At 49.8% G+C, this 27,471-nt stretch overlaps 11 protein-coding genes across 11 annotated transcripts; 8 read left to right on the forward strand and 3 right to left on the reverse strand.

Moving 5' to 3' along the window:
• Positions 1–132: 132 nt before the first annotated feature.
• On the reverse strand, positions 133–2,020 carry ABOM_008450 (CocE/NonD family hydrolase; the record flags this gene model as incomplete). Its single annotated transcript, XM_022535579.1, has 4 exons — positions 133–223; positions 285–1,409; positions 1,469–1,774; positions 1,827–2,020. The coding sequence occupies 4 exons, from the start codon at positions 2,018–2,020 to the stop codon at positions 133–135; spliced, it is 1,716 nt and encodes a 571-aa protein (XP_022386342.1).
• A 408-nt stretch (positions 2,021–2,428) lies between these two features.
• On the forward strand, positions 2,429–4,756 carry ABOM_008451 (putative salicylate hydroxylase; the record flags this gene model as incomplete). Its single annotated transcript, XM_022535580.1, has 5 exons — positions 2,429–2,530; positions 2,587–2,712; positions 2,782–2,856; positions 2,897–3,755; positions 3,810–4,756. The coding sequence occupies 5 exons, from the start codon at positions 2,429–2,431 to the stop codon at positions 4,754–4,756; spliced, it is 2,109 nt and encodes a 702-aa protein (XP_022386343.1).
• Positions 4,757–6,359: 1,603 nt separating this feature from the next.
• On the forward strand, positions 6,360–8,096 carry ABOM_008452 (aldehyde dehydrogenase PutA; the record flags this gene model as incomplete). The annotated part of the gene is made up of 5 exons (XM_022535581.1): positions 6,360–6,782; positions 6,858–7,357; positions 7,423–7,515; positions 7,581–7,696; positions 7,777–8,096. 5 exons carry the CDS (start codon positions 6,360–6,362, stop codon positions 8,094–8,096), a joined length of 1,452 nt encoding a protein of 483 aa, XP_022386344.1.
• A 367-nt stretch (positions 8,097–8,463) lies between these two features.
• ABOM_008453 (DODA-type extradiol aromatic ring-opening family dioxygenase) lies at positions 8,464–9,599 on the reverse strand (the record flags this gene model as incomplete). The annotated part of the gene is made up of 3 exons (XM_022535582.1): positions 8,464–9,186; positions 9,252–9,382; positions 9,431–9,599. 3 exons carry the CDS (start codon positions 9,597–9,599, stop codon positions 8,464–8,466), a joined length of 1,023 nt encoding a protein of 340 aa, XP_022386345.1.
• A 1,529-nt stretch (positions 9,600–11,128) lies between these two features.
• Positions 11,129–12,079, reverse strand: ABOM_008454 (uncharacterized protein; the record flags this gene model as incomplete). Its single annotated transcript, XM_022535583.1, has 1 exon — positions 11,129–12,079. One exon carries the CDS (start codon positions 12,077–12,079, stop codon positions 11,129–11,131), a length of 951 nt encoding a protein of 316 aa, XP_022386340.1.
• Positions 12,080–13,479: 1,400 nt separating this feature from the next.
• Positions 13,480–15,038, forward strand: ABOM_008455 (FAD-dependent oxidoreductase; the record flags this gene model as incomplete). The annotated part of the gene is made up of 4 exons (XM_022535584.1): positions 13,480–13,778; positions 13,832–14,097; positions 14,188–14,558; positions 14,619–15,038. The coding sequence occupies 4 exons, from the start codon at positions 13,480–13,482 to the stop codon at positions 15,036–15,038; spliced, it is 1,356 nt and encodes a 451-aa protein (XP_022386341.1).
• Positions 15,039–16,229: 1,191 nt separating this feature from the next.
• On the forward strand, positions 16,230–17,032 carry ABOM_008456 (rhamnogalacturonan acetylesterase; the record flags this gene model as incomplete). Its single annotated transcript, XM_022535585.1, has 2 exons — positions 16,230–16,619; positions 16,679–17,032. The coding sequence occupies 2 exons, from the start codon at positions 16,230–16,232 to the stop codon at positions 17,030–17,032; spliced, it is 744 nt and encodes a 247-aa protein (XP_022386379.1).
• Positions 17,033–18,899: 1,867 nt separating this feature from the next.
• Positions 18,900–19,257, forward strand: ABOM_008457 (uncharacterized protein; the record flags this gene model as incomplete). Its single annotated transcript, XM_022535586.1, has 2 exons — positions 18,900–19,045; positions 19,113–19,257. The coding sequence occupies 2 exons, from the start codon at positions 18,900–18,902 to the stop codon at positions 19,255–19,257; spliced, it is 291 nt and encodes a 96-aa protein (XP_022386380.1).
• Positions 19,258–20,270: 1,013 nt separating this feature from the next.
• ABOM_008458 (F-box protein) lies at positions 20,271–21,353 on the forward strand (the record flags this gene model as incomplete). Its single annotated transcript, XM_022535587.1, has 1 exon — positions 20,271–21,353. One exon carries the CDS (start codon positions 20,271–20,273, stop codon positions 21,351–21,353), a length of 1,083 nt encoding a protein of 360 aa, XP_022386338.1.
• Positions 21,354–22,660: 1,307 nt separating this feature from the next.
• On the forward strand, positions 22,661–23,200 carry ABOM_008459 (GFA family protein; the record flags this gene model as incomplete). Its single annotated transcript, XM_022535588.1, has 3 exons — positions 22,661–22,726; positions 22,782–22,944; positions 23,001–23,200. 3 exons carry the CDS (start codon positions 22,661–22,663, stop codon positions 23,198–23,200), a joined length of 429 nt encoding a protein of 142 aa, XP_022386339.1.
• Positions 23,201–23,719: 519 nt separating this feature from the next.
• On the forward strand, positions 23,720–25,269 carry ABOM_008460 (cell wall glycosyl hydrolase YteR; the record flags this gene model as incomplete). Its single annotated transcript, XM_022535589.1, has 4 exons — positions 23,720–24,114; positions 24,207–24,292; positions 24,420–25,099; positions 25,165–25,269. 4 exons carry the CDS (start codon positions 23,720–23,722, stop codon positions 25,267–25,269), a joined length of 1,266 nt encoding a protein of 421 aa, XP_022386346.1.
• Positions 25,270–27,471: the final 2,202 nt, after the last annotated feature.

Consider the following 27,471-nt stretch of genomic DNA (forward strand, 5'->3'; position numbering starts at 1 on the left):
GCTGTTCGGGTCCACCGTCGTTGCCCTCGGAGGCCATGGGAACACGCCGGGGAATTGTCTTATCATTCATATAGTCTATCTTTACATAACAGAGGGCATTGTTTAACTCCGAGCACATATCCGAAGCCGCCTTTATTCGCCTGGAATCACAGGAAGAGTCACATAGTTCTCGTACGCCGGCCCGAAATGTATGTGGTTGGTTCCTTGCAGTTTCTCGGGGGAGCTGCACCTCATTAGCAACGAGATCGGGTAAGGCAGGACAGTAGAGGGAAGAAAGGACATACCGATCGCTGGGGTCATTGTGCTGGAAGATTCCAGACCCCTGTGTATCGCCTGACGACACCTCCAGGACGATCTTACCACCTTTTTCGACTACTACGTTGGTCGGCCAGATCTCTACATCTACCGGATAGACCTCACCAGGCATCACAGGCAAGACATCCGTCGAGAAGTAATCGCGATGCGGCAAATACTCCCGGTGGCGAAGGTTCTTCTCGTTCACCTTGCGCATACTTGCGCGCAGCCAACCTTTGGCGAGCGGTACGGGGTCTCCGGCAGTACCGGTGTAGTATACCTCTTCACCAGTAGGGGAGATATAGCGCAGCGTCACGAAAAGATCGATATCGGAGGGAAGCGGACCTCCCTTGTCAGGGGTGACGGACACGTTTAAATGAGCGACAACGTGGCCGGTGATCTCAGTTTCTTGTGTAAAAGCAGGGGTGCTAAATTGCACAAGCTGAGGATTTTCCAAAGTCCCTAACGCGCGGTAATCAACCTTCAGCAATTTCGACTGTGGTAATTGCGTCTGCAGCTGAAGATCTGGGGTGAGGAAGAACTTCGTGTATTGCGTGCGAGCGATGGGCCATTCGTTCTCAGTACGCCGAGTATAGGCTCGTTCAGCCTCAGCGTTATCAAAGCCAACATTTCCCTTCCGGAGCAAGACGTCCACCTTGGGTGCCTGGCCAGTGCTCCATCCTTCGCGATCCTCCCCCTTGAGGAACGCATCCAGAAAGCTTCTTTGCAGCTCGACCTCTTCATGATAGTAGAATGGCAGGTCATGGCGGCCAGTTATAAATCTTAGATATTTGTGCTCTGAACCTGCATTCATATAGCCGATCACGTTGCCACGGAGGTGCAGCAGAATACCGCCCCAGTTCGCAACAGAGAGCAGTGGGACCTTGATATCCTCCATGTTATACTCTTTGGAGGCGTAGTACGGTTCATCGCGGAACCTGTGAGTGGCGTTATCGACCGTCTGGTCGTTGCGATTCGCCAATAGTTCGTCCTCTGACAGGTCACCCTCAATCGTATCGGGACCCCAGTTGCGGGCAGCGCGCCCAGGTCGGCCATATTGATTCGTTATTACCTGGCGATTCCACCAGAACTTGATAAAGGAGTTGGACAGAATGCTCCATGACGGCATCGGTCGCGGTAATAGTCAGACATCCCTTCCCAGGGAATGATACACGACAGGCCTTTGGGCTGACGGGCAGCGACACGCCACTGGCTGCCGGCGTAGTAGCTGATACCTAGCAGACCAACCTTACCGCTGGACCAGGACTGCTCAGCGGCCCATTCCACTACATCCACAAAGGCTTCGCTAGTGCCCCGCGACATGGTGTCCAAGACGCCGGGCGACTGACCTAGGCCACGCTCGTCGGCGCGAACAACAGCATAGCCATGCTTGGTCCAGAATCCAGGATCCGGAGTCTCCCATGCCGAATGGTCGGAGTGATGCTCGGGATTTACTTCGCTGTAAGACTTGGCGTGGAAGCTGGGTATAGTTAGTGATGGAGCTTTCTAAGTAAAAAACAGAGAGGCCATACTCTTTGTAGTGGATATCCTTCCCATATGGCCCGTAGGTAACCAAAACTGGAGAGGGTTGGGCATCCTTGGGCCGGTAGACATTGCACCGAATCAATCCGGCGTTGTCCTTCAAAGGAATCGTAACATTCTCTTCGTAAATGTAGGGAAACGAGGTCGTGTCCACGCGGGTAATGTCCTTGATGGGGTTCGGCATCTTGGGACGAGTAATACACCGGAAAGTTACAATGGAAGAATTGAAATTGGAGATCCTGCTGCTGTACCGGTATTAGTATGCGCGCCTCTTGCACAACTTGCCTGCTCTAAATAATGCCTCTGGCGATGTTCATGCGGCCGGGACCATGGTCCCGACCGCATGTGGAGCCGAAGAATTGGAGCCGAGGCCAGAGGCACAGCAATTATAGCGACAGCAATATGTCGATCAATGTAATAGCCGAGACCCACAGCGCTTAGACCGGGAGGAAAGTCGCGCCAGTATATACATATTGCAGATGCATGCCTGCCATGGCTTTCTCTCCTTGCCTACTGATCTCCTTTGTCCAGTTATCTTTGCTGCAGTTATTCCGTAGCCGCTATTTGGCACATTGTTTCGAAACCGGTCGACATGCCTTCTGAACAGAAGGGCTTGAAAGTCCTCATTGTTGGAGCTGGGATTGGAGGACTAGCTGCAGCCATTGCACTCCGGCAACAGGGGCATGTAGTAGAAGTGAGAACCTAGTTTGAACCCGACCAGTTGGCACCGAGACTGATATAATAGCATAGGTGTTTGAAAGGTCACGATTTGCAAACGAAGTCGGAGCGGCAATTCACTTAACCCCGAATGCAAATGGGCTCCTGAAGCGAATTGGGGTTGATGCACGAAAGTACGGCGCGGTGCGGACGGAGCAAGTACGTCGATTCAACATGGAGCCATGGACGAGAGGAGTGATAGACTGACTGTTGACTTTGTGCCTCTAGCTTCGGGATTATACCTCCGATGGAGAGCTCCAGTACACTTTAGACACGAGTCTGATCGCCGATAGCTGGCAACATGTAAGATATACTTGCATCCAACTGGGCTTACTATCATGAGACACCAGCTAACCTTGCTCGTTCAGGAATGGGTTCTGATTCACCGCGCACATCTTCACGAGGCTCTGAAAGACAAAGCACAGGCGCTGGCCAGGGAACGCCTATTGTTCTCCACACCTCCGCCAAAGTGGCAGACGTGGATCCTCATAACGCAGCCATAACCCTGGAAGACGGCAAACGCGTCGAGGGAGACTTAGTGCTGGGAGCCGACGGTGTTCACTCTGTGGCGCGCAGGCATGTCTCAGAAAAAGATGTTAAGGCATTTAGCTCGGGTCGCAACGCATTCCGGTTCATGGTCCCTCGCAAAGAGGTATTAGACGACCCTGAGACAGCTCACATGGTGCAAACAAATGGAACGGTTCATATGTGGCATAGTGCCGACCGTAAGGTGGTCATTTACCCGTGCGTGAACAACGAGATATTGAATTTTGTCTGCATTCATCCAGACACTCTCACCAACGAGTATGTCTCCCAGGGCTGGAACCAAGGCGTTGGCAAGGACACGCTACTGGACACCTTCAAAGACTTTGAGACTGGGGTCCTGAAAATGTTGGACAAGGCCGATCCGGAAACGCTGAAGATATGGCCACTGCTGGACATGGAAACGCTTCCCCAATGGGTTAATGGGCGACTAGCACTCATGGGGGATGCAGCGCACCCCTTCCTGCCTTATCGGGCCTCTGGAGGCGCCATGGCCATTGAGGACGGGTTGTCGTTGGCCGTTATGCTCCCTGGAGATGTGACAAGGGAAGATGTCCCCACACGGTTGGGCCTGTACGAAAAGGCTCGCCAAGAGCGTGTGTTACAGATACAGGAGTACACACGAGAATCAGGAAGGAGGCACATAGGTGGAAAGGAAGGTATGTAGGCACTGTCTGCCTGCCAGAACAGAACGCTAACCGACCTCTTTGTAGCTGCCATCATCACGTCATACATATACGATCATGATGAATGGGATCATTCCAGTGAAATCTTGCGCCAGCATCTTTGGGCTCAAAACAAACAAGTTTACTACCGCCAACCTAGTGTCTTTGGCCCTATGCCAGGGCCGCGTCAGGACTTCTGGGGCAGAAGCCGAGCGGCTGCCTCGAGCAAGGCGAGGTTTTGCACCGCATCCGTCCGATTTAAGACGAGTCGTACTTTGCTGAAGAACCTGCTACCAAATTCGTCTTACAGCTTTACTGGTATGGGAAGTGTAGCATACGCGACCTTCTCTCAGACTACTCTAGATGGTCTAGATTGGCTCGCGGGTGGAGGGTACAACCACTTCGGACTATATATCCATGGTGTCCAATACAAGAGCGCAGATGGCCAAATCACCGAAGGATCTTACCTTCCAGTCTTATTTGAAGATCTAGCGGATCCTATCCTCTCTGGGCGCGAGGAGCTCGGATTTCCAAAGGTCTTCAGTGCCATCGATGTGAACAGGCGCCGTCATTCGTACCATGTTACTACTAGCTGGCGGGGCGGCGTGTGGGGCCGGTTGAATTTGACAGGGCTTGAGGACAAGTCAGAACATCAACAGCAGACTAATGGATCGACACAGACACCACCAAATCTTCTGCTACACCGCTACATGCCTTGCGTCGGCAAGGACCGCAAGGGAATCCCCGAGACGGAGTATCCTGTTGTGGTCAACTCCGCTGAAGACTTGACGGTTGTACCCTCGAAGATCACACGCGAGCTGCGCGCCACAGACGCTACCCTAGAGATCGATGGACTGGACTGGAACCAGCTCCCGACTCTACATCATATCATCTCTCGCCTGGCTGAAGTTCCAGTGTACAAGGTTATAGAGGCTAAGGTTGTTGAAGGAGAGGGAGTACCAGACGTGTCATCTGCTCGGAGGCTTGAGCTGTGAACTGTAAACTAGACGATATATTAGACAGGTAGACATGTAGGACCATTTCACTATGCTCTGGTCCGACAATTCCGAGAATTCAATCAGTCATGAATTACTCTCTTCTATCATCTTCACAGACATATAGTAGCTGTCGTCGCTGCGCAAGGAAGAAAGCCTGGTGTCTGTAGTGTAACCGGTATAGGTCGTTGCCGTCAACTATCCTCACGCAACTAGACAAGGTCTGGTCACATTGGGTGGAAGCATAGTGGGTGAGTGATATACGCCGCTAGTTGCGGTTAGAGAAAGTTTACAAGGTACCATTTGCAACTCCCAAGCGACTAAACCGCCGAGTTCAGACGCGAAATGTAGAATTCAAGTGGCTGGCCAGCGGGCGTACAGTTAATGACGATGGCAAAGCAATTGGTCGATATACTGAAGTTTCACCCTACCAATCCTCATTCTCCTGCTTCCAAGAAGACTCATGGCATGCGGAAATAAAAATTCTCTTAAGGTATAGGTCAACGGGGCGCAAGACCTTGGTTGTGTATGTTTAGCAAATGAACTATACCTTGGTCCTTGGATGTATAATGAAGTTAAAAAATAGTCTCATTCACTTAAGAATAGCTTTACGATACGGGGAAAAGTTGTATCCGATATTCTGAATCTTCAATTGTGTAGACATGAGTTCAGTCGATAGTCCAATCTACCACTCACCCCCAACCTCATACCTAAAGATCCTATCATTCACACGCCCCAATGTGTTATGCCAGAGCCTTGACACAGCCTATTTCTCCAACAATGCTTCATTAGTATTTGTTCCTCTGACCCACCCCAGCGATTTTGGTATGTCTACGTACCGCATTAATCCACACACCGTGCAACATGATCTGAACGAAAGCCACCTCAGCCGGGTGACTGCCCGCCGAACGCTGGTTCCAATCGAGATTGCGATTAATAGGTCGATAGGCAGGTACTCGAAGATGATCCACGGGCCAATTTGCAGGTTGTTGGGCTGGGCGTTGGATGGGTGTTTGGCTAGGCGCGGAGGGCACTTGCGGCTCGCTGTGGTGCAATTCGTAGTCCGTAAGAACGGATACCGTTGTTCTTGTAATCGGGGGTTCAGTTGTAGTAGCAGACATGATTGTGAATAGCCCGCTTGGAGCTTGGTATGAAGGTGGCCGTCTATGTTTGTCGAGTATATGACCACTGCTTTCGGGCGGAACAGCTCAATGAAGGGCGAGAGCTAGAGGAGGGATGTAAGGATAATCTGGGGTAACCCCGATTCTACCCACCGCGGGCGCAGTCCGATAGCTGTAAGGGAGGTGCCGAAACATGATGGATCATGTGGTATGCTGCTAGCGTCCGAATCATATCATATTGCCTCAGCTCATATTATGGCTGTGATGTGGTCCCGAAACGTTCGGGCCGAACGACTGGGCCGAAGTGGACGACCAGAGGTTATCCACAGCGAACCTGGGGTATAGCTATGCTGATCTGCTTACTATACGCAGACGGTAATATTAGGTGCTTCTTTTATTGACCTGTGAATTACTACCGCGGAGTCAACGGAGCGCAATTTCACAGTTTCATCGCTCCTTGTGCGTAACTAGACAACACCACTATGGCGTCTGCATCCAATTCCCAATCGCACGCCCCACAATTTTCCGCTGTTATAGCTGGAAATATCGATGGACGTACTGATAATGTTCGATACCGTCAGAGACAATTCCACCGTCTCCAGGCGAGCATCCTCACGCACTTGACGGAGTTGAGAGAGGCTATCTCGCAGGACTCGGGCCATAGCGTAGAAGAGGTGCAGACGGAAGTCTGTCTGGCGTTGAAGGAAATTCGCTCTCATTACTCTTCTTTAAGTCTCGAGAAGAGTGTGCAGGTAGAGTACCGCGTGGCACGCGGAGAAGACAATCTGGACAGGAAGACAGGCGCCGGCATTGTCTATATTATACCCAGCGCACACACGATTTTTTACTCAGTCATCGCCGCACTAAGTGCAGCCCTTGCGGCGGGAAACTGTATCATTTTGGAGGTATCTAAGGTCCCACTATATATTGTCGTTGTACTTTTCAAGTGACCCGTGTGTGTGCGCTAATAATGGACACAGCTTCCCAAAACGACCTCAAGAATTACTGCGCTGCTCCGCTCAGTCCTCGCCGGAGCACTAGATAGTGATACCTTTACTATCAGCGAGAGCCGCCCCGACGCGGCCTTTCTCAGTACTACTCTTGTTTTGGATCAGCAGTCTGAATGTCCTGCAACCTATCCAACCCTCGGGTCGCCAAACGCTTTGCGCACAGTGGCCGTAGTCGACCGAACGGCAAATCTTCAGGAAGCAGCAGTTGACTTGGTCCAGGCGCGGTTTGCATTTGACGGTCGCTCTCCGTACGCTCCAGATGTAGTGTTCGTCAACCAGTTCTGCATGCAACCCTTCGTGGAGTTGGTGATCAAGCACGCTGCCAAACATCTTGGGGGCGACAACCGTGGCGCGAACTCGCTTGCTAAGCGCCCCAGGAAGTCCTCACTATTGGACCAGATAGGCTCCGAGGAGGGGGCTAAGGTCATCGTATCTGGTACTGGCTGGGGCGTTGCGCTGCTACAAGATCGGTAAGCCGGTCAGCTCCGAGCGACGGGGTCATCGTCCCATGGAGCTTTCGTCTAACACGGCGTAGTGATTCCCCCTTGATGCGCGCCAAACTCAGTGAGAAGTGGCTATTATTGCACCCTGTGTCCAGTTTGGATGATGCGATCAATATCTGTAACGCGTACGTCGTTTGGATTACCCGCGATACCATCTTCAGTATCACAACTAACAACATGACACTTTTAGTTCCGGTACTCATGCTGCCACGTACACCTTTGCAGCTCCAGCCGCAGCCAAATACGTGTCAGAGTCAATCGACGCGCATACAGCATGGATCAGCCACGTTCCGTACGACGTACTTGGTAAGTTCAAATTCACACCTGTCGGATTGCTCTACTGGCATATTCTCCCACAGACACTGACTATATATCTTCTTCCCAAGTTGGACCCGTCGTCGTCCCTCTCAGCGATCGTGTGAATCTCCCGACACGGTATACAACAGAGCACTTCCAGGTTTCCCGGCCTCAAGTCGTGAACCGGACCACCAACACGGCAATCGCCAAGGCTCTCCTAGAAGGAAAGTCGGTTCAGTCAGATCGCACCCTGCAAGAGATCTTCTCTCCTCTCCCAGACATCCAACAGCGACCCGGGCACAAAATTGGCTATTTTGAACAGGGTATCATTACAGGAGGGCTGATCACTCTGACCTCGCTGATCACAATTGTATCTGCTGCGGGATACTGGGCTTTAAGAATGAGGTAGATATGATATCGTTGTATGCTTATCGATATACCGTTAATGTAGCCAAAGTTATATATTGTTGGTCCCGGGATGTCGATTTGTGTATTTGTATATGAACGCTATTGAATGGAAAGCGTACTCAAGATAACGTCCTCGTAATAGATATAAGTACAATATCCATCGCCCAAACCTACACGATAGCCACTTGTATGCAAAAGGCTCTGTTATATAGGATGGCTTTGGTATATCCGCTGACGGTGGTAAAGGGGTTCTACTATGCAAACACCAACTTAGGGCACGATGTGCTTGTGAACCATTTCAATCAAAGAAGCTATTGTAAAAGTAAACCAACTCAAGTCATGACAATATACAGAAGAGAAAATAACATTTATGCGACCACCGCTGGCCAAGAACCAATCGTAAACTGAGAATTACACATATTCGTGAGTTCCCACGTTTCGGTCGCCAGAATCGCAGGCGTTCCCTCATCCTCGAAATCGCCAGCGGCGCCCGCAACGAACATGGCAGCCATAAAGTGATCATCGGTAGCATGCGCATCGCGGTACTCTGGATGTTTCATCAGCCGCGTCATTGCGCGTCTTAATTGCGGCCCGGAGGTCTTCGTGAAGACATCCTCGACCGCTTGTCGGAACTCCAGTGCCCAGTGCTCCGGGGGCGAATCCTGCGCGAAGTTATCGCGGAAGCGCAGCATCGGGGCCCAGCGATTGCGGTACAAATTATGAACCGCGCCGCCGGTTCCAATGATGAGATAGTTCTCCTTGCGCAGTTGACGCAGGGTTGAGCCCACCTTCATGTGGAAATGGGGGTCATATCGGGCATTCATGGAGACGATGGTCGATGGCGGGCATCCGTCGGGGAACATACGGATCAAGATAAGATACGTATCATGGATCCAGTCGAAAGTGTCGTTACCGCTGACATTGTACCCGGCCTCGTCCAGCAGGTCAATGCAGCGTTTCGCGGTCTTCAAATCGGGGTTGAGCTTGTAGTCAACGTACTTCGATGGATGAACGTACGCGACGGGGCTCTTGCCGGGGTTAGGGTTGGTTGAGACCTGGATTTGATCGCCAAAACAATCCCAATGGGCTCCCTGTCAAAGGTCAGCGATCGAATGATTTCAGGCCCCGAATGACCGGTCTGCCGCCGCCGACTCACCATCATAATAACTCCTTTGATGCCGTTGCGGAGGGCCTCGTCACCACATTGTTTCCAATAGTCCGCCGAGGTAGACTCTTCGCCCAACATCATGGTCGAGCCATGGGAAAAGAAGTGTACGGGGGTTAACGCTGGTAAGGGTTAGGACGTGAATTCCTGGACCAGACGCGACCACCTACTCATGTTGAGGGACCTTGTACCACGAATATCGTTGTTCCAGTGTTGTAGCGTTGCCAACGAGGCACCAGGATCACGATCTATATCGCGGGCTGGAATGGCCATCGGATCCTCCATCCGGAATCGAGAGCCACGGTTCATATCCTTGCCCTTCGGTACGGTGGTCCACATTCCGATCCCTTTGCGTTACCATCCCCCGCAACCATATTCACCGCGATGCCGATCTCGGGTGAAGTGGAGTGGCGAACGAAGGCATGCACCGTTCTGCAGAGATGCTCATTGCCCCATGGGTTGATCTCAGGTGATATGATGGTTAAGCTCGGGTCGGGACATGTGTCCAGTGATGGATGGCATTCCCCTACTGGGGGCTACCTCTAGCTAGAACTATTATTCTGGGGTGCGTCAACCTCGACACTCTTTCAATCTCAGAGTATATCCATTACCACCGTCGTTCCGTGCTTCTGTCCAGGCTTGGGAGTGGTCTCAGTTGGCTAATTGAAGCTGTCGTCCCTCTGGTGGGTGGCATCGCACGGGTGGGTCCGGTGGGTCGAGTGGCAGCTTTCCAGGGATCAACTCTCTCGTCCAGGTGATAGCTATACTTTTCAGGTTCTTTGTGTAAATCTCGGTTCAGGCAAAAGGCAACTTCGGTGATGACGGCAACTACCGCGAACGATAAGCAGATTGGTCACTTTGACAGCAACGCCGTACTGTGGCTTTCACATAGCTGCCACGCTCTGTGGTATTCTAGCCTAGAGACCGTTTGGATATCACTGGCCCCGCTCTTATCTCTTCATGTCTGGAGACCTCGAGCGGACACTTTAGCTTTTCATAAACGCTAATACAGGGAAACAAAAGGCCAGAGGAAGCTGGCGCAGCAACCGGTCAACATCTCTCCTGCGTTGTTGTGTGGGTCATCGTTTCGGTTAGATCAGGGCCAGGGATAAGAATAGAGATCGGCAATGCCACATCGTGCTGTATACCGGCTGAACCCTCAGAACACGAAGCAGCCAATCCGGGAACAAGACCGGTTCGACTTCTGCAAAACCCCTTGACGGTGGAGATACTTAGAAAAGAGACCAATAATCCTAGAGGGTGCTGGTGCAGGTAGAGTTTTCGACTGGTGGACCACTGGTACCCACCGGAGCTCCCTGCAAAATGAAACAAAGAAACATTAAAGACCATGGCTGCATCTAACGTCGCGCTAAGCTTAACTCATCGGCATTCGAGGGAAAGAGAAGCGAGATCGGCGTGCCAAGGGGATGAACTCCTCGATGTCGTGCTCCTCCGGACGGTTTGATGGACTATTGCCCTTTCCATGATAAGCTTTCAAACTAGCTTCGAGTCTACTTGTCTTGGTTGCCAATGATCGTGGGCCGGGAGCAAAACGCAAGGAGTATGATCCCGCGAATCAAGTTCACAAAAGGGGCTCGCGTTCTAGTCTGGATCGCCAAGCGCCCATTATATGTCGGATGCATCGTTTAGCCGACAAAGACTATTCGTCTCTCGGAAACACGATTACGGGGTAACCTGACTGCCTTCTAATGCGGAGTATCGGGAGCGTTGAGATTTGGGTTCCATTGCATTGACTGAGGTTAGGATTCAGATACTACATGCACTTGATATGAATTGCGAAACCATTACTCCCAGGTTCACGTTAGTAGAATATACGCCTAAATTATAATACACATAGGGAAATTTGTTCAACACGCCGCGGGCTGGGGTAGCGCAATCACCGTAGAGATCGTATCTACACTGGACGGCCGCATGTCTGGGTGCGCGGCGCCATTTCTCCCAGAATCACTTGGGCAAGTCGAGGTGCTGTTGTGCTCTTGCGAGCATGAGCACAGATGTTCCGGTTCACCGTCCGACGGGCCCTTGCAGATCTGGATCAATTGGCTCAGGACGGCATATTCCAACTTCAATTTGATACTGTATGCGACGGGCTTGAACATCATCTGAATGGCGAGGTACCCCGCGAATTGGACGGCAACCACCGCCACGTCGAGGACCATGACCACAACATTAATGGTGACTAGCCGAGTCAGAATCCGACGGTGAAGGGGGTCCGGTCGAAGTCGCAGTAGCTTTACCGTTTCAACGATATAGACGCCGGATATCAGAAGCTCTTGCAAACAGAAGCCCACGAGCTGAATCCGCTCCATCTTATTAAATGCGAACGCAAACCGTGCGGACGTGCGATGGTTGTCATCCACGATGAGGACACCATAGAGGAGAACCGTCGTGGGAATAAACAGGAGAATACTGTCCACGATGATCAGGATGAGGATGGCACGGAGCACCTTGGGCGCCTGCAGGATCAGATGCAGTCGTGACCAGAGGACAAGAGAATGACCTGCCACGACGCAGTACCAACTCGGAATGATGATGGAGGTGGACACCCAGCGAGAGAGTCCGAAGTAAAAAACGAAGAAGAGCCATCCAAGGACAAGCGGGATCAGGCCAATGGAGGCGATCAACAAACTCCAGAAGTAGCAACCTCTGTAGCGCTTGAACGTGGTCATGCATAGAATTACGAGTTCCACGGCATTGTACCAGGCAATCGTCGCGAATATGGTAAGGATGTAGGTCTGAACTTTGGTGACGCCCCCCGTCGTGGGCTGGATTAAACCGGGGTCTGGGTCGGGCGGCATGAAGATATCATGTTTCCCGACTCAAGAGAGCTCGCTTGGTGTTTCTGGAGTGCGCAAGGCTTCGGTTAAGTCGGACCCCTCTGCAGCACGAGGACAGTAGAGAGGCGTTTTGGTCAACAGGGCTCTGAGGTTGAATGCGCAGGTGAAGCTGAAATGGAGACGATAGACTCTCAGGCTCGTAGATAGGTCGCATAGTCAAGATGATTCCGTGGATTCCAAGTGCAACTTGCGCAAGCCTTAGCCCTAGAGGCTGTCCACGGGTACTACAAACAGGGGTCCAGCGATTATTTATTGTCGATCCAGTTGAGGATGGCTGCCAGAGAGGCTTAAGCTTTCCCTTGGTCCCCATGGAATGCTTCGGGCTACATTCTTTGGCTTGGCTGTGGATGAGACTTCGCAACAAGGCGCCCTGACGTCAAGATCCGTGCCGTCGGTATCGAGCAGAATCTTCGGCCTCAGCGACAGGAAAAGGGCGCTGCATCGGTCGGTGATTGACCCCCGCGGAGGAAACGTTTGGCTTCCATGGATCCCAACTGGCCCTGTGCCACAACGGCCTAGACCAAACCCTATGACATCGCGCACGACCCCCTGAACAAAGGTCCATACATACCATGAATCACTCGCCCGAGAATAAGATCAGGAGCTTAGTTTAGGTCGTTTGATCTTCATAGGCCGATCGAATCTTTCCAATCATGTGTGATCGTCGCGGTATATCGCGCAGAATACAATGGAAGATTGCCTATCCACATCCCCGTTGGGCTCAATCTGTCTTCAACGGTTTTGATCTGGGCCATGTGTATACCATCCTTTCCCATGATTCATCGCTGATTCAGTGGTCCTTGAGTTTGAGTCTTTGCTGGAAGAAGGAACATCTTGGGGAAAGCGGGAAAGCCCATGGTCAGACTACCATCAGCCTTTTACCATCTTTGTTCTATTCCTGTAGCATGCATCATAGACCACGACTTCTAGAGAGCCCCGATTCCTGGGGTCTCTCTAACCAATTGTCGAGTTTCAAAATACTCCCCAGGCATCTCGACAGGCCACGTGTCTCCGCGCCTAGTAGAGCTGATAATTAGATGAGCGCCCTTAATGCCCATGTCCATTGAGCCTCTCCGAACCGTGATATTCTCCTCCCCTAATCTATCCTACCCTGCTTATGTCGCATTACAGCCCTGCATGCCACTTATCCTGATGAGGCATGGTCTACGGCCATAATAGGCATCGGCGCTTCACGTGACGAGGACTACAGGGAACAATTCAGGCCACTCGTGCTGGCACTAATATATTAGACCAGCAAGGCCGGTTTCTCACCACGGCTGACACGTCTCACTCATGCCCTGAGATGATTTTGCTCTGTTCATGGAGCTCACTTAGAGGAACGGCACCAACGTTGACCAAAAATGGCCCCCTTCCGAGTCTTGATCGCCGGAGGCAGCATCACCGGGCTCTCATTGGCGCTGATGCTAGAGAAAAATAATATCGATTTTCTGGTACTCGAAGCATACCCGGACATTGCACCTCAGGTTGGAGCATCCTTGGGTTTACAGCCTAATGGACTGCGAATTCTTGACCAGTTGGGCTGTTGTGACGAGCTTTTGGAACATGCCAAGGGCCACACAGTGCAAGACAGTATTTACCGAATGCCAAATGGCGACAGCATGTGGCAGACCAGCAAGCTAAGCGACCGGATGATAGAACGGTAGATATTACTCCCTGTCTGTGCCAGCCGTCGTCTAATACTCCCATTTATAGACACGGGTATCCGGTAGCATTTATGGACCGTCAAAAGGTTCTTCAAACACTATACAGCAAAGTTCAGGATAAAAGCAAGATTCTCACAGAAAAGAAAGTAAGGGCCATAGACAGCTCTGATCTGACTGGTGTGAAAGTCATTACGACAGATGGATCAGTGTATAGTGGTGATATTGTCGTCGGTGCCGACGGTATTCATTCAACTGTTCGCCAGGAGATGGCACGTCTCAATGTAGATACGGGTCGAGATTACTTGGAAGAAAAATGTGAGCTGACATCCCATTTTATCTTTGTTTATTTCCTACATTATTATCCCACTTTCACAACCCTGGAATCAGGACTAATTGGCCCCATAGCATTCTCGGCCACCTACTCCTGTGTCTTCGGGATTTCACACCGAACTCCTGGCATCGAGCCTTGCACCCTTCAGGACGTATTTAACGACAAATTCTCTTACCTGATTGCTGACGGGCCTGGTGACCGTACTTATTTCTTCCTGTTTGAACACATGGATAGGGTGCGATTTGGTCGGGAGATTCCTCGGCTCACAGAGGCAAACAGAGACGAAATCGTCGGCAGACACCTGGATGATCCGATCACGCCAGAAGTCAGATTTGGGGACATTTACGCACGTAGAATTAGATCTGGTATCACTCCCCTACAGGAGTATGTATACAAACATTGGCATTTTGGAAGAATGATCGCGCTCGGGGACGCAAGCCATAAGGTTGGTCGATATGTGGACTAGTGTCAGCCAATGGAGCCAACGCTGACACTGAACTCATAGTTTCATCCACTAACCGGGCAAGGCGCGAACTGCTGCCTTGAAACGGCAGCATGCTTCACCAATGGCCTTGTCAAGCTGCTACTCTCTACACCCCCTGAGGCGCGTGTTTCAGATAGAGACATTTCCATCATGTTCGAAACAGTTCAGCAGACACGTCGGCCGAGGGTTAGCTGGCTCATCGAGGCAGCTCACAGGCGGCAAAAGCTTGAGGCTATGGACACACCCGAACTTAAGTCGTATGTTGCTACGAAGATACCAAGTCTGCCAATCAAGGTTATCTACAACGAATGGTTAAAGACCTTTCCACCTGCGGTGTCGCTGCATATGCTCCCGCCATCCAGAAGACCACATGAAGTACTGTATCATGATGAACTTGGGGCCCAGGATCCCAAGGAGTCTCGCGACGGATCGAAGTTATAGTTTGAAGACTGGCTCGTGTTTGTCAGCTACTGACTGAAAAGCCTTCCTTTCCGATCTTCCTCATTGGGACCTGAGCATTTCTGTATCCTTAGACCATACCGTGGTTGGAACTCCAACAATACCTAGGTATTATATAGACATAAATATCACACTCTCTGTCATACTACTCTTGGGCAAGGATGGGCAGCGTCATGACGAATACCATCACATAATCTTCCCCTCTCAAACATGTCATGCATTTCTACACATCGGTTACGGATTACATGGCCTTCAAAACAGCTGACAATTCATACAGACTACAGGAAGTCGACCTGACTAAGCCACGTGAAGTGATACGACGAGGCAGCTCTCTTGTATTCGCCTACAAGCCCTCCTTTCACCCGTGCCTCTTATAATGTATGACTGCTGACTTGCGTGGGGAATACTTGGCCACCGTCAAGCACACTCATGTTGTGAGTAGTCTCCTTTTGGGTCCACCAGATCGAGGGCCAATACGGCCTTTTTCCAATTATTTCAAGCAACGCAGCGTTAGCATATTGCAAAACACCTTGGTTTACAAGCAATGCACCAATAGTCAAGCTCGTTCGGCTGAAGAACTCGCCGGCGGTGCTTAGCGTAACGCCGGCATGCTCAGGAAACGTGGCCAACAATCCTTCGGAGATGCAGGGTACCATGCCACCACTAGCATGAGGGGTCAGCAATATCTGGGGAAAGGCGTTCGACGATCTTTCGTCGACCACTGGTCCCGGCCCCTAAGCTAGTGTAGCCGATTCTTGGCCGCAGCTTCTTTCCCCTCACGTAAAGGCCAAGCCCGAATGGCGACACCACCAGCCAACGCATGTTAGCCATTCACCCAATTCTGCGATCGTTATCCTCGTACAGCTATAGCCCGACAAACCTCCGTTCGTCCTTGAGCTGGGGGAATTGGCCCCGAGCGACGGCCGAGTGGAGTCGGAGTGATTGGCGGGAAAACTCCATCATTCCATGCTGCATGGAGGGCTCCTTGAATATCACTATTTTACGACATAGCGATGTTGGAAGGTCTACTCACGATCGATCTGGCTATAAATGGCATTTAAAGCCCCTACCTCTTACAATGGTCCATTCTGCAGCAATCGACTTCCTCTCATCTGTATTCATCGTCACCCTCCGCAACTATAACTTCTTCTGACAACATTACGCATAGTCAACATGAGGTTCGGCGCTCTTGGACTCGCTGCCACTTTGTTGAGCCAGGTTCAGGCAAGTCCTGTTGCTCGAGCATCAAAAGCTCCCTACCTCTTTCTCATCGGTGACTCCACCGTGGCTGTTAACGGCGGCTGGGGAGATGGGCTTTTAGCCTACCTGAAGGACCCAGCCAAGGGGGAGAATAGGGCAGTGAGCGGAACGACCACCGTTTCCTGGAAATCGAATGGAAGATGGGACGATCTCATTGAAAGCATTGGGTCCAATGCCGATGAATTTGAGCCGATTGTTACTGTTCAGTTTGGTCACAACGACCAAAAGACCCTGACCCTGGACGAGTTCACGTCGAATCTTGAGAGTATCGCCACTGACATCAAAGAGGCCGGCGGAACTCCCGTATGGCTCCGATTCCGATCTGCCTGTTTGGAGTGTTCATATGCTGACAAGTTGGACAGATCTTTATCACCTCCCTCACACGCCGTAACTTTGACGGCGATGAGGTTAGACAAGACCTTAAAGACTGGAGTGACGCGACTATCGCCGCTGCCGACGCCGTTGGCATCAAATACCTGGACTTGAACACCGCCAGCACCAACTACGTCAACGCCATTGGTGAAGAGAACGCTATCAAATACAACCTTGCTTCTGACGATCGGACACACCTGAATACTGCAGGCGAAGCCGTCTTTGGCCGTATGACTCTTGACCTCTTGTTGGAGGCACGTGAGGATCTCGGCGAATACTTTGCATCCAATGAAGCGCTGAGTGAGAAAATTGCCAATGGTGAATATGCTACTGGGGACGAGTAATTGATTTACCTAGAGTGGTAGAGGGAGTATAACCTATCATGTATACAATTGCCGGATCCTTTTGCTATTTGTACTCAGTCACCATCCACCTGTAGCAGCTAGTCCTCCTCAACCGCTGGTAAATTATCCTTCGCTTCAAAATTCGTCCGTTAGCAACGCCACTACTAGCATCCTCGGATCATGGCCAACATATTGGCTTCTCCCGTTAGCCGCTGCTCGGTATAAAGATAAAGCGAGATGATCCTGAAGTCTGCCGTTTTTAATTCGGGATTCAGGATTATCGCATGCGCCAAGCCGGTAGTTTGTGCTTGGTGATTCTCTCTGCCATTCAGGACGCCTTGTTTATATGAAATGACGTGCTCATGTCAAAGGATTGCTCTCCGTTCTTCCGCCTCTTAAGGGAAATTAAGTCTATGCTCAGCATGCGTTGTACATCACTTTTCCTTGCCGTTTAGCACACCTCCTGCAGTCTTATTTATAACTGGGGTTGCGCAGACGTCGCAGGAAAACACGCGACCCTCTACACACATATCGTCCTCTTTTATGCTACAGATATTTCATTCCGGGAAAGATATAGTTATCCATTGATTTGCCCCACTAGGGTCGGTGTTGCTATTGCAAATATTAATCACAACGGAAACACCAAAGTTGGCATTCGTTGTTGTATCTTGAGAGTTCATACCGAGCTCGCAATGTGTATTTCACATCGAACTACCAAAATCACCATTCCTAGCTAAACGACAAACCATTACTAAACATCCATTAAAGTTTCATTTACTATCACGATTCGACTAGAGCCGAGTGCTTAACAGCGTGTCAGTTCGACATAACGGATCGATAAGGCCAATCTTGATTACAACTAACTTTATTATAAACCGGTATAGCTCCTCCCTGGTCTTGCAAAAAGCGGGTCAGTTTCAGATCCCATGGTTGTCAAGACGTGTAAGAGGGATATGACTGATGAGTCCCTATAACCCCGAGCTGCCTCCGTCCAGCCGCTCTTTGGGGTTATTTCGCGTATTCTTCGCCGCCGTCTTCCGGCGTGAAAGCCCGTTGTTATAGAAGCGTGTAAGGAATGCCGAGGCTTCTGTGGATGACTTTCGCCTGGACAGCTGTCGCCGAGAAGCCTGCGGGGCACAACTGTGTCTTGACTTGGTAGAAATGATATCGGTAGACGAGCGTTGCGACTGATGGTAAGAAGGAACAGTCATGTTGAAAAATAGTACTGTTTCAGTTCGTGGGTTGATAGTAGATGATGGGGCGAGATGAAGCAGACTGGAATGATCTATTTATGCATAGCGATAAGGCAACTCAATGGAGTCATATCACTTACGTTGTATGTACGTCAGATGGAGCGATTGAATAGTATTCTCCGAAACGAACGCTTGTTCAAGAAGCAGGTCAGGGTAGAAACTTGGTAAGAGGGCAATGATGCAGTAGTGAGACGCTTTCGAGGTCTGGTCTACTCAAGACGTAATAAGATATTTAGCCACCGAAAACCGGTTCACAACGTGCCATGTACATTCCTTGAATTGCCCACTCTCAGCTACCTGTCCGCCGACCAAAATAAACTTGGACACTTTCATAGATAAGCCGGATGCACTTCATCAGCACAACGTCTGATGACAACGACCGATTGCTGAAGACCTTCATTCGTCAGGGAACTTTCCTCGGCATGTCGCCTAATCAATCTATCGGCGCCGATATAAGTCCAGAAGCCATTCCGTCAGGTGGCTCATTGGGATAGTCCGATTGATTGAGCGTGCAGTTCATCTATATCAAATATCATTTTCTTGCAGACTGCGGGCAGAGTCACGGTAGCCCAGGTCTGGCCTGGTCCCAACTTGACTTATGGTAAGCCATCAAGATGCGTGAAGAGATAGCCTGCATGTCGCACCTTCAGATCATGGAACCCGAAGACGCTGATCCAACCAAGCTAGATTTCGATCCGTTCAATGTGACCAGGTTTTGGCCGAGGAAACAGTTCCCAATAAGCAAGCCCCCCCATCATTCGTACGAGACACTCCCCACTAGCCTAACTGATCCAGATACATGATTTCGATACTCTGGTGCTCCATAGCAACCGTGATAACTTCCACCGAGACGTTGGACAAGTAGCTTTCTCGCCAGATAGCTTGGTTCCGCGAATCGAACATAGTCCCAGCCCCCTGCTGCAATTTTCTATGTTCCTCTACCTTTCACACTGTGGTAGCGAAACCACTTAAATATATCGCAAGTTGCTCATCACCTCTCCTAGCGATACCTTATCAAGAAGAGCTAAGATACAACGCACCGGCAGACGTTCAGTATGAAAACGGTCTCCAAGTCAGCGTGCAAGAGCGCCAGCGGTAATGTCCCATTACATATCTTTTAAAGGTTACATTGTAACTAAATTCCACCCCACCAGGATCCGCGGTTCCTTTAAAGCAAGAATAATTGTCTAAAAGTGGAATAATCTAGTAGGATAGCAATTCCCGTGACCTCCCGGGTATGGACAAGTCATGACTGCTCTTTCTATTGATGGATACTACGTTCCAGCCGCTTCTCACTGTCTTCCTCTTCTTCTCCAACACCCTAGCCTTCCTTATTCGGCCTCCTGTTCCCCCTCTTCTTCCTGCAGGACAGTGTGACGATGGCAGGTGTCAGGAGTTCTTTACTATTTGCTATGACCCCGGCAGCTTCATCTCCAGAATACCATTGCCGCACTCGTCCATGTCGTAGGAGGCGCCCTGTATGGAGTGTGCCAATCGTCCGCTCCCCACGCAGTGAATGCCCCGGAAAAGATTAGTTTTAGGAGTACAACAACACTGCCTGTGACACGAAAACATATTGGGCTAACTGTTGTGGGCAATGGCCATATGGCTGGCAAGGTCAGGTCCCGAGGATATGACGGCTGTCGGCAGCTCATAACTTACCATCGTCTCAAGGAGGATCACTAGGCTCGAAGGCCACTTCATTTCACGAGAGAGATTGCTGTGTTGCTTGCCCTTTCCACAACATTGACTATACTTGTGAGGAAGAGGATTGTTGAGTCCAGCGTTGGAGCCTAGACACCTTGGATAGAGGGCTCCCTTTTCTTGTCGTATGCGTAACTAAGTCATCAACATGACTTCATTCAACAGCCATGACTCACTCTCGCCTAAGGACTTATTAGCAATATTCTTTTCATCCCCGCAACTTGTCGAACAGCCTTATAACATCAGACCACTTTGAACAGTCAAACGACGACCAGGATAACATGGATCTAAACTCGACGACCAAAGCCCTCTCTGTATGGGAGATATTGCATCCCATCCTCATCAACCTAGACATGCGAACTCTTCTCCACGCACAACGAGTGTGCCACGTTTGGCATCACATCATCACCAAATCAAGGAGTCTTCAGCAAGCCCTATTTTTCCTACCTGTGGAGGAGCGAGAGGCCACTGCCTCCAATGAGCGACGAAGTCAGATAAACCCTCTCCTGAAGGAAGTTCTCTGGCCTCAGTTATCATGGCTTGCCACCTGCGGCCGCAAGCTTACACCCTTAGAGCGAAAACAACAAGCTAAGACACGCGGTATTCCAATTCTCCGTTCAGAGGATGCTAGCTGGCGGCGAATGCTCATTCGACAGCCCCCACCAATTACAATAGGTATTCAAAGTGAAGATGAAACAGGGGAAGGAGGCTCTCCAGCCCCGGTCATATATTATGAGGAAGACATCTCCACGGATGCTCTCTGGGCTCTGACGAATATCTCTTTCTTCGCAGATCACTGTTTAACGCGATGCATTTTCAGTGGCGACGACAGATGGAAGGAGAGCTGTCCGCAACAATCCGAGCTTATATCTGACCAAGATCTTGAAAAGTGCGATATTTTAGTGGTGGGACACCGGCCACCTGATTATCTTCGCAGGATGATGCAATGGATCCTGAGATACGAAGCCCACTACCCCAGCCTATCCCTACGGGTAGACATACACCCACCATTGCTTGACTTCTATTACCTGTTTAAACAAGATAGGTCGTTCATCACGCATGATTGGGCTTTTGTTATTGCCAATTGCAACGGACCAGTTTGGACATATTATATTGACGGCAAGGCTCGGGACGGTGAATCCGCTCTCGACGCCTACACGTATCGGACTCAGCTCAATCCTTTGACTGAGCCAGAAGCAACAGTGGCAAAACAGATTGTGGGCAATGAATCACTTCCTCGAGGAGCTGTACCTACCGCGAACTATTTAAAGCGGTTCATACGTGTTATGGCAAAGCTGGTTGAGAAGGGCATTTTGCCAAAGTTTATGCTTGAAGAGCATAGAATCATCTACGGGGTCCGTTGAGTATGGCGACTGAATGGGATCGTATACGTGACCGTTTTTTCAAGTCTTCCATGTCTACTCCTGAGGGTACACTACGCGTGGACGCCTTACTTGCTCTTCTTCTTTCATGTATCTTATTCTAGCTATATATCGAAACCTGCTATATTGTCCTATTTTATAGCTTATATACCTGAGTTTAGGTAGATGTGATATAAAGCTGGTACTACTTGGCTTCTTTCTAACACTAATGTGGCACGCTGCCTAGGATAAATACATATACTCGATTCATACCACTTCTGTATAGGCTACTATTCAATGTTACCAAGTGCACTTCTTTCAGCTTTGCCTTCAAAGGATGTGAATCCACTAGGTCGACGATGGTGATCGGTCTTTCATATATGGAGCATATGCGATCCATTAAGTCATCCAGATTACTGAACGGATATCACTAAGATATCAAGACTTTTCGTTTACTATGGCGTACCGAACTTTATTAGACATCTTAACTAGGTCAAACACACAAACGAGAAACGTAGGCATGGTGACCCTCAAGCCTTGGATGATTATGGTCCGCAGGATGGGGTGGAAGAAGCATTCGCTGACAACCGGGGCAACTATAATTTCTATCGTCGACGGATCACCGATATGTTGGGCATGCTAGTTACCGTGTTCCCTTCATGTGCAATATCTAGATATGACTCGTCGCATTCAACTGTGAAAACAAGCCATTGCCTGCGAAACCGATCAGAGAGATATCCTCACGCGGATGACTACAGCGTTGACGTCCCATATGCCATGGTGCGCCAGCTAAAGACCGCATGACTCCCTCACTCAAACGAACTCATTCGGACAGGAATTCACGCATTACGTTGTCAGTCCGTACGATATCCCTCTTTTGGTTGAATTTCATCGGTGAGGTTAGTGTGCTACAGCACTGGCAAGGAGTACACTAAGAGAACGAGAAATATCCTCCTTGATAAACAACGAACAGCCACGGAAGGGGAAGGTTGCTTCTAACCTGGGATAGCCCCGTTCAACTAGCATCTCATTAGAAGCTACCGACAAGTTGTCGATAAATATCGCGTTGGGGAAGTTCACAGTGGAGATAACGGGCGCGGCGGCGTTGGGACTGTCGTATCTCAACACTCAACACGCTTGAATATTGATGGTATGATTGGTATCGTGATTGATAATACTCTTACTAAGATCCACTAGGAATGACTAATGTCGTTTTCTGATTTCCGACAAAACTAAACATATTCCTCTCGTTAGCCTGTTGGTCTGAAAGCCTCATATCATACATATATCATCCTACACTTTCCTTCGTCATGGTTGTCGGCGGCTGCTTCTGCGGAAAGATCCGCGTAGAATATAATGGCGAACCCATTATATCGGTACGTACATTCTCTCCCAGAACTGGCTGATCAAATACTAACATGTCTTATATAGGCATTGTGCCACTGTTACGACTGTCGCAAACTTACTGGGACTCTCTTCACCTACAGTTTCGTGGTCCTCATGGCGGACCTGAAGATTTCAGGCAGTCCCAAAGAGGTGGCCAAAAGAGCCGACAGCGGGAACCAGATCAAGAACTATTTCTGCTCAGATTGCGGTTCGTGATTTACAGTCTCGTAATTGAAGAGAATGTAAACTAAAGAGGATTGACAGGGACACCGATCTACGGGCACAAAATCCAGCCGTCGGGGGTTCCAGACGAGATCACCATTCTTCGGGCCGGAATCTTTGACGATATCGAGTTTCTGGACCAGAACAAGCCGAAGGCTGAGATATTTCGACTCGGACGTGTCAAGTGGATGTGCCCTCTGGAAGGGACCGACCAATTCATCGGCATGCCGTCGCTTTCGTAGCCGTGTTGAAGTCTAGGTTATTAAAAGAATAATGTACACACATAGAGGGAAACGAAGCATGAGTCCGTCCTTTCATATAATATCTTCTGTTCGATTATACACTTCACTAAGTGATATATGCTTTTCTTTATCCCCCCTACATATGGCTGTCTACCTCACAGGCTATCTACCTGTATAGGGGACCCTCCCAGGTAGAACAGATACACTCCGACTTGGGTGGTAGAGGATTCGTCGCGCGGTTTGCGACTGAAATTGGCAAGGACAGCAAGCCCGCTGTAGCCTCGCCGATCCTTGCTGGCTGGAGGTCCATTATGTGCTGTGGCCACATCATCGGGATGGTTTCGCCACCGTTCTTGTCAAATTGGCACGGTGGAAAGGTGGCAATGTACACATTCTGGGTGATCCTGATAAGATTCTAAATCCGGCAAAGATCAGCCCCGGCCCCTTGATGCCACCTTTCGTGTCCAACTGCTTCAAGTAATCCTGAACGAATGTCCATGTTGAAGTGTCTTGGCTACCATGGCTAGTTTAAAATCAACACTATTGTCTTCCGTACTCTTACCACTGCTCTTCGCGTCGCATGGAGCAGCAGCACCATCGCCATCGTCCTGCAATGGGGACACGCGTCCTTACTCAGCCTGGATGGCGGACAGTGTCATCTCTCGCGGACAGGCCGTCTTGCCTCCGGGAACCACACCGGAAGCGGCGACCTTTCTTCAGATAGGTGTTTTTCAAAACGCCATTCTACGTGTGAAGGAGTATTATGGTTCCCCAGAAGGTGCGTGCGCCCAGGCCGATTGGGACGCGTACCTGGAAGAAAGTACGCAGAGCGTCACTCCTTGGCTTCTGAACGCTACCAAGGATACTCAGTATCCCCTGGATAGATTCTCGGATGGCAATGGGCTGTTCTATCAGTAAGTCTACTAGATAGACCCCAGCTGGCATTATGCCGCGCGAAGATGGTCCTCGTTTGTCGGGAAACGGTCTGGCGCTCACAATAAGGTAGGTATGAGAGAACGGCAAACGAAACATATAAGGCGGCGCTGGATGCATTGCAGCAGTCCATCTATTTGCAACCTAGAAATCAATATGGTATGTAGATACCCCAAGTGTAAGAATGGGTAGAGCGGTGGAAAACACGTTGAATCAGAGACGCGACCACACTTTAGAACATGTCTTTATATCTTTTCTACCCGTGAGGAAGCTAATCAATACATAGGGGGTTACTGGTATTTCAAGTACCCAAACTGGAGTTATCTTGATGGGATGTACTCTCTCATCCCCTTCTATTCCACCTACACGGCCAGCTTCGCGGCAGAGAATAGTAGTGCGGTAGGACAGGATCTCGTCTACCAACTCGATCTCCTTTGGTCCCATTGTCGTCAAAACAACACGGGCCTATTGGTACACGGGTATGACGCATCGAAAACAGCCGTCTGGGCGAATCCGGTCACGGGTGGGAGTCCAATTGTGTGGATTCGCTCCTTGGGTTGGTATATGATGGCCTTGGTAGATAGTCTGGAGATCTCAAGTCAGCAAGGTGTCCTGAGTGAGGCGCAGTGGAATCATGTACACCAACGATTTGTTGCGCTGTCTAATGCAGTCATGGCGGCGGCTGATCCAGAGACTGGTTGCTGGTGGCAGGTTATGACAGATCCAAACAGAGAGGGCAATTACATCGAGTCTAGTGGATCAGCAATGTTCACATACGCGCTCTACAAGGGCGCGCGACTTGGCTATTTACACGATACTCCTGAGAAAGCCCTGTTACCTGCAGCCCTCGCAAGCAAATGCTATGGCCATCTTCTCCAGGACTTCGTGGTCGACAACAAGAACGGGACACTGGGCTATAATGGCACGGTATCCGTCTGCAGTCTGAGCTCGAATGCCACCTATGAGGTATCTTTCCCATCTAACACAGTATGTCTTGGTCACTTTCCAGCTAACGGGTGCAACAACTCTAGTATTACGTCCATCAGCCCCTCCTCTACAACAGCTTGCATGGTTCTTCCTCCTTTGTTCTCGCAAGTGTGGAGCACGAGCGTGCCACTGATGTGTCTAGAAATTGAGGGTGTACCTTGCCATTTCAATTAGACAGCAATTTGAATTAGATGATCACATCATCCCTACAATAGCGAACAGTACGTATGTAGTGAAACTGACTTAGTCGCTGTGTAAACATCACCCCCTTCGCATGTTCCAGAAACGTTTCTTCCTCAAATATCCTCATGGCTCTACATTGCGATCACAACCTCAAGCTAAAGGTCAGCCCCAGACACTGTAAATCTGCTAAAGTCCGCGGTCTGGCCGAGCCACATCCTGAGACAAGGAAGTGGGCCGTTGTTCCTGATAGACCCCTTACAATTTGCAGGTCTCACCCCACTGTGGAGCTTAGTAGTATCCGAATACAGATTTGCCAGATGCTGATCTTGTTGTACGGTCCTGCCGAATGGACCATGTCTCAGGCCTGGTCCCAGTGAGAATGTTCAAAGTCAAGTATTGTCTGCTGTTGGATGCATATGGGGTGCAGCAGTCCACAACTGCATGGAATATATACAAGGCTGGCTTTTCGGTCTACCTTAATTAGCCGGTTCTTTCAGTCACGCCCTATAATCGTCGCGATAACAGTCATTCCCCCACAAAGACATGAATTTATTTGATTTTATAGTATTTTGTGGCACATAGACTAGAAGCTCGGAGACCATGTCATTGTAAAATCATGACTAAAGCATTCGACTCGACCTCTGTGGTCTGACGGCACCTAGCCCCCGGACTTCAAGGTTGCTTTTTAGGCTTGACCACGATGGAGGTACGGAGTAATGATCTTACACTGATCATCCTTCGGTGGATATTTATTATGTTCCAGCTTTGCAGCGAAAACTGGGACTATTGAACTTCGGTTGGCCTCGAGATCAACCACCATCTTATAGTCTGGTGTTGATCATGATACACCTTGCCACACTGATCTACAGACTGTCAGACAGCCATACCACTTCTGATCAAAAGTCACTTCTAGGTTAACCCAGTTCACGGATCGCTGATCGTTACCCAGCTACCACAATAGGGACTCAGGTTCCTAAACCCTATGTTGATACCGCTAGTCTCAGAAAGACCTTTCGTTCCCTGCCCTTCATCTCCATATCGCATCTTCATCGGATATTACAGCGCCCTGTGTCGGGATTATGTCTTGGCATGTCTCTCCTCCACCTATTGCTGTCTTAGGTCTATCCTCTTCTCGTTCTCGGCCGTTTCACTCCAATAGTTTTGTGTAGCTGACAATACACCCCGGTGGAGAGTCTCTACGGCGGACTAAATCGAAGTTCCGGACAATATAAAATATTACCAACTTTGCCAATATTAACACACAATTTTGTTCATCAATTCAGTCTACCCGCAGACATCCACTCTGCTGCTTAACCAATTATATTCTTTATATATAAGATACAGCTCTGGATTATCGACTAGTTCGATTCTGAAATATTATTATACCGCCTTTTCCACTGTCTTAAATTGTCTTTTAAAAACGGCTAGTATCCTGTTTTTAGAGGGCATTGGCGCCCTATTTTTCGAGGCCACCAGCACCCCCATTTTAGAGGGCATCAGCATCCTGGGTTTAGGGACTATCGGCACCCTGTATTTAGAAGCTGCTAGATCTTTAGATCCCCCGGGGCCCTAGTGTAATCCTATATAGTAGCATTCCAGAAGTAATGGTAATAGGTAGAGATAGGAGCTGGTATTAAATACTAGTAGATTTAGAAGTATGGGGTAGTCGAGGCTTTATATAAAACGCCAAGATTTCGACTCATATTTTACAAATGTCCAGAACTTCGATTTAGTCCGCCGTAAGTGTCTAGACAATGATCATGTCTCGGAGCATTCCCGATAGAACATAGCAATCTTGATATAAGAACATTGGTTCCCTTCACCTGCTCGCATTGAGCGCAATCCACTGACCAACCTCATACGCTCTTTTTACATCCCATCCGCTCATTTCGATCTCTGTCGCGTATTGTCGCTGGGAACTTCTTACTTCCACATTACTGTCTTTTCCAACCCTCAAAATGCAGCTCACTCATTTGTCTGCCGTCCTTCTTCTCTCTGGAGCCTACGCTGCAGTAGCACCGGAAGGTCCCGCGCCCACCGAAATCCCGGGTGGTTGCAACCCAGCACACCCGGGTAGCTGCCCAGAGACCGCCACTGAGATTCCAGGTGGCCTGGGCTGCAACCCTGCCCACCCGGGTAGCTGCCCTGAGACTACTGAAATCCCTGGT

This window comes from Aspergillus bombycis, assembly GCF_001792695.1.
Source record: "Aspergillus bombycis strain NRRL26010 chromosome Unknown contig00085, whole genome shotgun sequence".
NCBI classification, from domain to species: domain Eukaryota; kingdom Fungi; phylum Ascomycota; class Eurotiomycetes; order Eurotiales; family Aspergillaceae; genus Aspergillus; species Aspergillus bombycis.